Genomic DNA, 9,800 nt, shown 5'->3' on the forward strand with positions numbered 1-9,800 from the left:
CCAAGAAGCAGGTAAGTAATTTAAAAGAACATTTACATCAGTAAATATTAAAGAGCTTTTCAATACAAAATTTATCCGTATAATAACATCCTCCCAAAAGGAGGCAACCATTGGGCATTTCCAAAACATGAATAAGAGAAGCATTAACTGCATTATACCTGCATCACAACAATTAGCCGAATTTGACAAGCCTTTATTAAAAAGACATTGTAGCGTCCAATAGACCCAAAACAAAAGTTTTTGCTAAATAAGGCATAACCAAAGATCCACTGAAATGTCTGATACAGATGCCAAGATGGCAGTCCAAACAAAATAGGACATTCCAATTCCCTGTTCCATTCCTGCAGTAAACCACTTGTATCATATTTATTCATTGATAATAAATGTTTGTACACAAGAATCGTAGGTCGATATATCTGATCAACTTCAATAAGTATTTCCAATAGCAAAGGAGACTCCGAAGCAGTAAAAGCAGCAGGACCGAATCTAGATACCAATGAATGTTTCAGTTGCAAGTACTGCTATTCCACTGTAGCAGGCAAAACAAATTGATCTTGCAAAGTTGAATATAACAAAAACTCATAATCAACCCCCACTAATTGATCCAGGGTAAAGATCATTTTATCTGTCCAGGTCCACCATAAAAACATTTTCTTACCAATTTTTAAATCTGAATTTCCTCATAAAGTCAGTTTAGCATGGGAAAATGGATCAAACTGTAATTGACGTGACACTATACACCAAACGTCTCTAACTGCCAAAATTGTGGGAGGAGCGCTGTCTACCTTGATATGCTGAGAACCTAATGTCATCCATTTAAAGAGAGGCTCCAGACAAGAAGATTCCAACACTGACCAAGGTGGGAAATATACTCTGAGTGGAAAAGACCAAAATTTAGTAGAGGTCAGCAGATAGGCCCGATGGTACATAGTTAGATCCAGAAAACTGAGCCCGCCTTCATTAATCAGAAGTTGCATCCCCTTTAAAGATATTCTTGGTGGAGAGGAACTCCAGAAGAATTTACGAAACAAAGCATTACGTTTTTGGAAATATTTGCCAGGTATAAGTATTGGGATCCCACATATAATGTAAATAATTCAAAGTATGATATTCATCTTAAGTGTATTCACCTTACCCCATAAACTCAACTTTAAAGATGCCCATCTAGCTATATCTCGTGAAATACCATTAATCAACTTGTTTAACATTAACCTAATCACTTGTGATATACATCTCTAGGAATAATCATTCCCAAGTAAGTAATACTCTGGGCACCATTGAAATTGCCAATTGGCTCTATACACTAGAGTACACCCTATCTCTAATTGGCATTATTTCCAACTTTGACCAATTAATTGAATAGCCGGACAATTCACCAAAGGTATTAATCAATTTCATCAAAACTGGAACCGACGAGTGAAGTCTTGAGATAAACAGCAAAAAATCATCAGCATAAAGGCTAATTTTAAATTCTAAACCAAAAATGGACAAATCCATGAATACTATTATTTTGTCTAATAGCACATGCTAGGGGTTCCAAACATAAATTGAATATCAGTGGAGAAAGTAGGCAACCTTGTCTGGTACCCCCCCCCCCTCGGCCGCCCAAGTAAAAAAAACCCTGAGAATAAACCGTTAGTTGTAACTCTTGCTCAGCTCTAGGAGCTGAGTATAAAATTTTAATCCATTTCAAAAATTCTATAGGAAAACCAAAATTAGGGGCTTGCGTAACTCAGTGAAGCCATAAGCTATGCCATGCAGGGCCACCCAAGACAGACAGGTCATGGTGGAGAGTTCTGACAAGATGTGGTCCACTGGAGAAGGAAATGGCAACCCACTCCAGTATTCTTGCCAAGAAAACCCCATGGAAAAGAGATGACGCCGGAAGATGAGCCCCTCAGGTCGGAAGGTGTCCAATATACTACTGGGGAAGAGCAGAGGATATTTCCAAGTAGCGCCAGAAAGAGTGAAGCGGCTGGGCCAAAGCCGAAAGGACACTCAGCTGTGGATGTGTCTGGTGGTGAAAAGAAAGTCCGATGCTGTAAAGAACAATATTGTTTAGGAACCTGGAATGTAAGATCAATGAATCAAGGTAAGCTGGAGGTGGTCAAACATGAGATGGCAAGATTGAACATCGACATCTTGGGAATCAGCAAACTAAAATGGACAAGCATGGGCAAATTTAATTCAGGTGACCATTATATCTACTACTGTGGGCAAGAATCCCTTAGAAGAAATGGAGTAGCACTCATAGTCAACAAAAGGGTGGGAAAAGCAGTACTGGAGTACAATCTCAAAAACAATAGAATGATCTCAGGACGAACCCAAGGCAAACCATTCAACATCACAGTAATTCCAGTCTATGCCCCAACCACTGAGGCCGAAGAAGCTGAGGTTGATTGGTTCTATGAAGACCTACAACACCTTGTAGAACTAACACCAAAAAAAGATGTCCTCTTCATCATAGGGGATTGGAATGCTAAAGTAGGAAGTGAAGAAATCACCGGGATAACAGGCAAGCATGGCCTTGGTGTACAAAATAAAGCAGAACAAAGGCTAATAGAGTTATGCCAAGAGAACACGCTGATCATAGCAAACACTCTTTTCCAACAGCACAAGAGGCGACTACACATGGACATCACCAGCTGGTCAATATCGAAATCAGATTGATTATGTACTTTGCAGCCAAAGATGGAGAAGCTCTATACAGTCAGTAAAACTAAAAACAAGACCTGGAGCTGACTGTGGCTCAGATCATGAGCTTCTTATTGCAAAATTTCGGCTTAAATTGAAGAACGTAGGGAAAACCACTAAACCATTCAGGTATGACTTAAATCATATCCCTTATGAATATACAGTGGAGATGACAAATAGATTTAAGGGATTAGACCTGATAGACAGAGTGGCTGAGGAAGTATGGACGGAGGTCCGTAACATTGTTCAGGAGGCAGCAACTGAATCCATCCCAAAGAAAAAGACATGCAAGAAAGCCAAGTGGCTGTCTGATGAGGCTTTAGAAGTAGCTGAGGAAAGAAGGGAAGCGAAAAGCAAGGGAGAAAGGGGAAGATATATCCAACTGAATGCAGAGTTCCAGAGAATAGCAAGGAGAGACAAGAAGGCCTTCTTAAATGAACAATGCAAAGAATTCGAAGAAGACAATAGAATGGGAAAGACTAGAGATCTCTTCAAGAACATCGGAGATCTCAAGGGAACGTTTTGTGCAAAGACAGGCATGATAAAGGACAAAGAAGGCAGGGACCTAACAGAAGCAGATGAGATTAAGAAGAGGTGGAAAAAATACTCAGAAGAACTAAATAGGAAAGATCTTAATGTCCCTGATAGCCATGATAGTGCAGTCACTGAACTTGAGCCGGACATCCTCGAGAGTGAAGTGGGCCTTAGGAGGCATTACTAACAACAAAGCTAGCGGAGATGACAGTATTCCAGCTGAGCTATTTAAAATCCTAAAAGATGATGCTGTTAAAGTGCTGTACTCAATATGCCAACAAATTTGTAACACTCAACAATGGCCAGAAGATTGGAAAAGGTCAGTTTACATTCCAGTTCCAAAGAAGGGCAATGCCAAAGAGTGCTCAAACTACCGTACAATTGTGCTCATTTCACATGCTAGCAAGGTTATGCTTAAAATCCTACAAGCTAGACTTCAGCAGCATGTGAACCGAGAACTACCGGAAGTACAAGCTGGGTTTCGAAGAGGCAGAGGAACTAGAGATCAAATCACCAACATTCGCTGGATCATGGAGAAAGCAAGAGAATTCCAGAAAAACGTCTATTTCTGCTTCATTGACTACGCTAAAGCCTTTGATTGTGTGGATCACAACAAACTGTGGCAAATTCTTAAAGAGATGGGAGTACCAGACCACCTTACCTGTCTCCTGAGAAACCTGTATGAGGGTCAAGAAGCAACAGTAAGAACCAGACATGGAACAACCGATTGGTTCAAAATTGGGAAAGGAGTACAACAAGGCTGTATATTGTTGCCCTGCTTATTTAATTTATATGCAGAGTACATCATGAGAAACGCCGGGTTGGATGAATCACAGGTTGGAATTAACATTGCCAAGAGAATTATCAACAACCTCAGATACGCAGATGATACCACCCTAATGGCAGAAAGCGAAGAGGATCTCAAGAGCCTCTTGTTGAGGGTGAAAGTGGAGAGTGCAAAAGCTGGTTTGAAACTCAACATTAAAAAAAACTAAAATCATGGCATCTGGCCCCATCACTTCCTGGCATATAGAAGGGGAAGAAATAGAAGCAGTGACAGATTTTATTTTCTTGGGCTCCAAGATCACCGCAGACGGTGACTGTAGCCATGAAATTAAAAGATGCTTGCTCCTTGGGAGGAAAGCTATGGCAAACCTAGACAGCATAGTAAGAAGCAGAGACATCACCTTGCCGACAAAGGTCCATCTAATCAAAGCTATGGTTTTCCCAGTAGCAACGTATGGCTGTGAGAGCTGGACTATATGGAAGGCTGAGCACTGAAAAATCGATGCTTTTGAACTGTGGTGCTGGAGAAGACTCTTACGAGTCCCCTGGACTGCAAGGAGGTCAAATCAGTCAATCCTAAAGGAAATCAACCCTGAGTGCTCATTGGAAGGACAGATACTGAAGCTGAAGCTCAAATATTTTGGCCACCTAATGCGAAGAGAAAACTCCCTGGAAAAGACCCTGATGCTGGGAAAGGTTGAAGGCAAAAGGAGAAGGGGACGGCAGAGATGGCTAGATAGCATCCCCGATGCAATGAATATGGACTTGAGCACACTCCGGGACAGAGCGCAGGACAGGAAGGCCTGTTGTGCTATGGTCCGTGGGGTCACGAAGAGTCGGACATGACTGAACGACTGAACAACAACAATAAACATAAATTTCCAATGCATTTTGTCAAAGGCCTTTCCATGAATCATAGAATCATAGAATAGTTGGGTTGGAAGGGGCCTACAGGACCATCAAGTCCAACCCCCTGCTCAGTGCTGGAATCCAAATCAGAGCATCCCTGACAGTTGGCTGTCCAACCTCATCTTGAATGCCTCCAGTGTGGGAGAGCCCACTACCTCCTAGGCAATTGGTTCCATTGTTGTCTTGCTGTAACGATAGAGCAATACGACATCATTGTTATCATTGCAATGATATCATTGCTCTATGATAATGGCAAAGCGAGATAAGGGGTGTAGGTGTTGCTGGACAAATGCACGCTAGTGACAAAGTGAGATAGCGTTTTTAAAGGGGAAGAAAAAAAAAAGAAATTGGCAGAATCGGGCATAGCTTGGGGAAGCAGGTACCTCCTCAGAGTAACTCCCATTGTGGTCAGTGAGGCTTGTTTGGTAAATATCCATGCTGCATGTCTTTACTGTTTGCTTTGTTGAAAGGAAGTAATTAATGGGGGGTGGGGGAAGAGGGAGAAAAAGATTAAGTTTTGGCAAGATCCTTTCTTGAGGAGACCTCCCAGGATTTTAATAAGTAACTAAGGATCTGCAGCTGTGTTTCCTTACTGTTTGCTTTGTTGGTGTAAGGAAGTAATTAGTGCTAAGCTTCAATTGATCGCATTACGGGAGTATCAGCGGAAGGAGAAAGGAGAGCCTGGCCAGGGGTGGGGGGAGCCTCTCTTATTGGTTGAGCAGCTTCTGCCAGACTGATGATGTTCACTCCAATCCCCCCACCCCACCCGGAAGTATGTTCTGTGGAGCAACTTATACTGGTGCAGTGCACTCGCTCATGGAGCCCTGCACGGACCAAAGCACACCAAAGCCGATTCCTTGAAAAAATCCAGGTAATCCTCCATTCGCTTCTCCTTCCATTGTCATGGAGAAACCCCCTGGATTGCCTAGCTGGGATGGGATTGGAAGTCTCTATTTTGTGTGGTTCTGATCCTTCCTGGAGGGATAGGTCTGAAAACGTATTGCTGAGAGTCTGCTGCTCCAACCTATGTCCACAACACGGAGCTGCATGAATTCATCTTGTTGTCCATGGTATTGAACATCTACATGAAACTGCTGGTAGGGATTTGTGGAGAATTGGAGGTGTACCATTATCATATGAATGATACCCAGGCTTTATTTCTCATCTGCATTAGATTTTAGGGAGTCAGTGGGAGGGGTGTACAGGGGCCAATTAATTAAAGCTTAGTCCAGACAAGACAGAAGCGCTGTTGGTTGGGAAGACAGATGGCCTAAGAAAACAGGGTTAGACTTTAATATAGACTTAGGGCGCAAACATGCATAGGATTGTGCCCTTAGCTTGGTAAGGGTCCTGGATCTGACTAGGGATGTACGAAAGTCACTTACTTTTTCGCAGATTCTGTTCAGGGGGGGGGGGGAGGCGGTCTGTCCCTCCCCCCGGAATCCTTGACGGGGGGGAGGCGATTCGGTCCTCCCCCCCGGAATCCTCGACGGCCGGCTGTGCTCCGCGGTGGCTCCACAGAGCAGCCGGCCAGGCCCAGGCCAGGGACATCTGCAGCCGGATTTCTGGCCGCGGAGGGCTCTGGGTAAAAAACAACAAACGTACGCAAATGGTGGCGGCTACGGCCGCCACCATTTGCGTTCCTTATTTTTCGCCATCTTAGTCTACGTAAATATTTATGTAGACTAAGATGAAGAAAAGAAAGGGGAACGCAAATAGCGTACTGGGTGCTATTTGCGTTCCCCTTTCTTGTCTTCGTCTTAGTCTACGTAAATATTTATGTAGACTAAGATGGCGAAAAATAAGGAACGCAAATGGCGGCGGCCGTAGCCGCCGCCATTTGCATACACGTTTGTTTGTTTGTTTTACCCAGACGTGATAGGCTACGTAAGTCTTTACGTAGTCTATCATGTCTATGGGGGTGGGGGGAAGAAAAAAACACAGACTGCAAATGGCAGTGGCGGCAGCCGGTCGGAAGACCAGCCGCAGACGCCGCTGGAGCCGTCGCTGGAGCCGCCACAGTCCGAAACATCTGCCCCAGGTAAGTCTCATCCCGGGGGGGATCCACAGGGGGCGGGGGTTGGCAGGCCGTTCCGCAATGGATTTCGGGGGGCTGAATGCACTGGCATTCGGCCTCACTGAGATCCGTCGCGGAATTCTCTGACATCCCTAGATCTGACATGGCTCCTGGATGGCAAGGTGGCAACAGTGATCAGAAGCACTATCAGCTAAGGCTAGTATGCCTGCTGCTCTCTTTCCTGGATAAAAAGTACCCTGCCTGATGACATCCAGATTTAACTACCAAAATATACTCTGTCAGAACACCAAGTCTTCCAAAGTGTGGCTGACAGCTCACAGGGGCAGGCTATCCAGAACATATAACTCTGATTTGGAGCCCTCTCCAAAGATTTCCAGTTGAATTCCAGGCACAATTCAAAGTGCTGGTTTTGAGCTTGAAGCCCTAAATGGTCTAGGGCCACAATAAAGGACCACCTTCTTCCATACAAGCCTACCTATACAGTTAGGTCATCTACATAACCCCTGCTCTGTTTCCCCATACCATTGAAAGTGCAATAGGCAGGGCCCTTTCAGTAGAGGCACCAAGGCTATGGAATTCCTTTTCCCCAAATGTTTGTTTTACTCCATCCCTCCCCGTCAGCTTTAAGATGGCAAGTAAAAGCCATTCTTTTTCCAGATATTGCATACAGGGCTTTGCGGTATTACATACTGAGTATTGTAGGTTATTAATTACTATTTTTGAGGGGGTTTGGTTCTGTGCTGACTGTTGATTTATTTATGCTATTTTTTAATTATGGTGTTCAAAATTGTGTTGTAAGCCACCTTGTGGACTGGTGGGTCAAAAGGCAGGGTATATGTATTTTAAATTATATATTTTAAGAGATCCATGCAGAACAATATTTTGTGGCTTTACCCTTTATGATCCACTGCACAGCCTCCTTTGCCAAATTCCCCATGGCTCAAAGCATTTGTGGGAGCGGGGGGCAGTGGGAGGGACAAGAACAGATTCCTAGAGCTTGTCTCTTCAAGAAAGTCAGATAGCAATCTCCATTTACCCAGATATCTCTCCAATTCTTCTGCATGTCTTTGCAAATGGGGCTAGTTGAGGTAATAAAGCTTAAGATATAATTCCCTTTTAGGAGCCATTTTACAGCGTTTTTAAGGCCACCAGCTAGCATTTTAAACTCCTTTTGCCCCAGCTCCAGTGACCTGCAAGGTATCAAGAAAACTGAGCATATTGCGTTATAGCTACATGTGTTGTTTGTGAAGGGAAGGACTGATCTGAACATTTTCTTCTGTCAGTCTGTGGATGAAATGATAAAGACTTTGCAAACTAGAAAGAAAAAAAACAGTAGCTTTGACTATGTGTTCTACCAGCACTGATGGCTTCTTCTAGAACTGGGCACATGAGTATGAGCTAACTGCTACAATAAGAATAACATCATGTTTTTTCCTTCCTGCAGCTTCTGGAAGCCTCTTGAGAACTAATCGCCAGGCCCTTGCAAAAGGACGAGCCCCTCTGGCTCCTACTCAGACCCCAGAACTCTAGAGAACAACAATTCAGAATCACACAAAGACCCACTCATGGCCCATCAGAATAGTGCTCGTTACTTGTGTATCAGCACAGGCACTTGCACGACACACTTGAAATACATGCATGAGACTGACTATGATGGTGGGACACTTCCCACAGTTTGTTGATCTGCAGTGGCACCAGCTATTCCTGCGTATCTGTATTCTTGAACACTTGCCATGTGGTTCTCTTAATAGATGCATTAAACATCTTGGAAAGACAATAATATAGCTCTTCAATGGAACTTGCTCTCTGTTGAGGGTCTGTTAGTTCTCTCCTATTACAAAACACAGTAGGAGGAACTCAGTCGTCTCTTTTGCCTTCTACTTTGGCAGTCAAAAGCATGCCTGTTAAGCCCTGCCTAGGTTGAAGTGGAGGTTCGCTTCATTTTGGAGGGAGTTGTGGGAAGAGGGAAGGCATGCACTAAACCAGGGATGGAGAACCTTTGTCAGCTCCAGGACCACATTCCCTCATAGCTAATAGTCCAGGGCTGCATGCCAGCGGTGGACAGGTTTATTCTCATCCCCTGACCCGCACACATTTAGACCCTCCCTCCAACACACATTCACACAGAGCAATTGGGCTTGAAAAAAGCCTCTCATTGAAACCAAGGCTTTAAAAAGTTTTAATTGCTAGGTGGGTAGGGGGGATCTTTGTGGAGATTGCAGGATGCTGGGAGGGAAGGGATAACCCTTTCACAGCTGCAAAGACACCCTTCCCCATCTCCAAACCCACCATGTGCACAGCAGTTAGGCTTCAAAAAAGCCTCCCATTGGGGCAAAGGGGAGGCTTCTTTCAGCCTAAATGCTGTGTGGGGAGGGGATTTGAAGTGGGGCATCGCATTGCACAGAATTTAAATCCTCCCCCATCCCCGCCCGCCACTGCCACACAGCAATTAGGCTTTTAAAAAGTATTCTGTTGGCACAAATGGAAACTTCTTTTAACCAAAGCTAATTGTTGGGGATGCGGGTAAGGAGTGAAGGCCCCATTGGACACATCTACCCTGCAGGCTGTAATTTCCCTACCCTTGCCCTAGAGAAGTGGCTCATCCTTCCTCCTGTAGAGGAGGAATTTTACCCCATCTGAAGATACAAATTGATGGTTTGGGAGATGATGGCTCTGGAAAAATGATGCAGGAGAACAAAATATTGATGTGAATTAAAGGGTGAACATAAGAACATAAGAAGAACCATGCTGGATCAGACCAAGGGTCCATCTAGTCCAGTATTCTGTTTATGCAATGGCCAAGGAGCTGTCGACCAGGAACCCACAAGCAGGACACAAA

General features: G+C 44.1%; 1 protein-coding gene across 3 annotated transcripts in view; it reads left to right on the forward strand.

The window, feature by feature from the left end:
- POPDC2 (popeye domain cAMP effector 2) overlaps window positions 1-8,730 on the forward strand; it is a 28,980-nt gene extending 20,250 nt beyond the window's left edge. For all 3 annotated transcript variants that reach the window (XM_084835402.1, XM_084835400.1, XM_084835401.1), the window contains exon 4: window positions 8,406-8,730. In XM_084835402.1, the coding sequence (XP_084691528.1) occupies window positions 8,406-8,491 (86 nt within the window). In that variant the 3' untranslated portion in view covers window positions 8,492-8,730. The remainder of the gene's footprint in view (window positions 1-8,405) is intronic.
- Window positions 8,731-9,800: the final 1,070 nt, after the last annotated feature.

The sequence above is a fragment of the Heloderma suspectum genome, chromosome 2 (genome assembly GCF_057233095.1).
Source record: "Heloderma suspectum isolate Gila_16-S chromosome 2, 16-S_ref, whole genome shotgun sequence".
NCBI lineage: Eukaryota > Metazoa > Chordata > Lepidosauria > Squamata > Helodermatidae > Heloderma > Heloderma suspectum.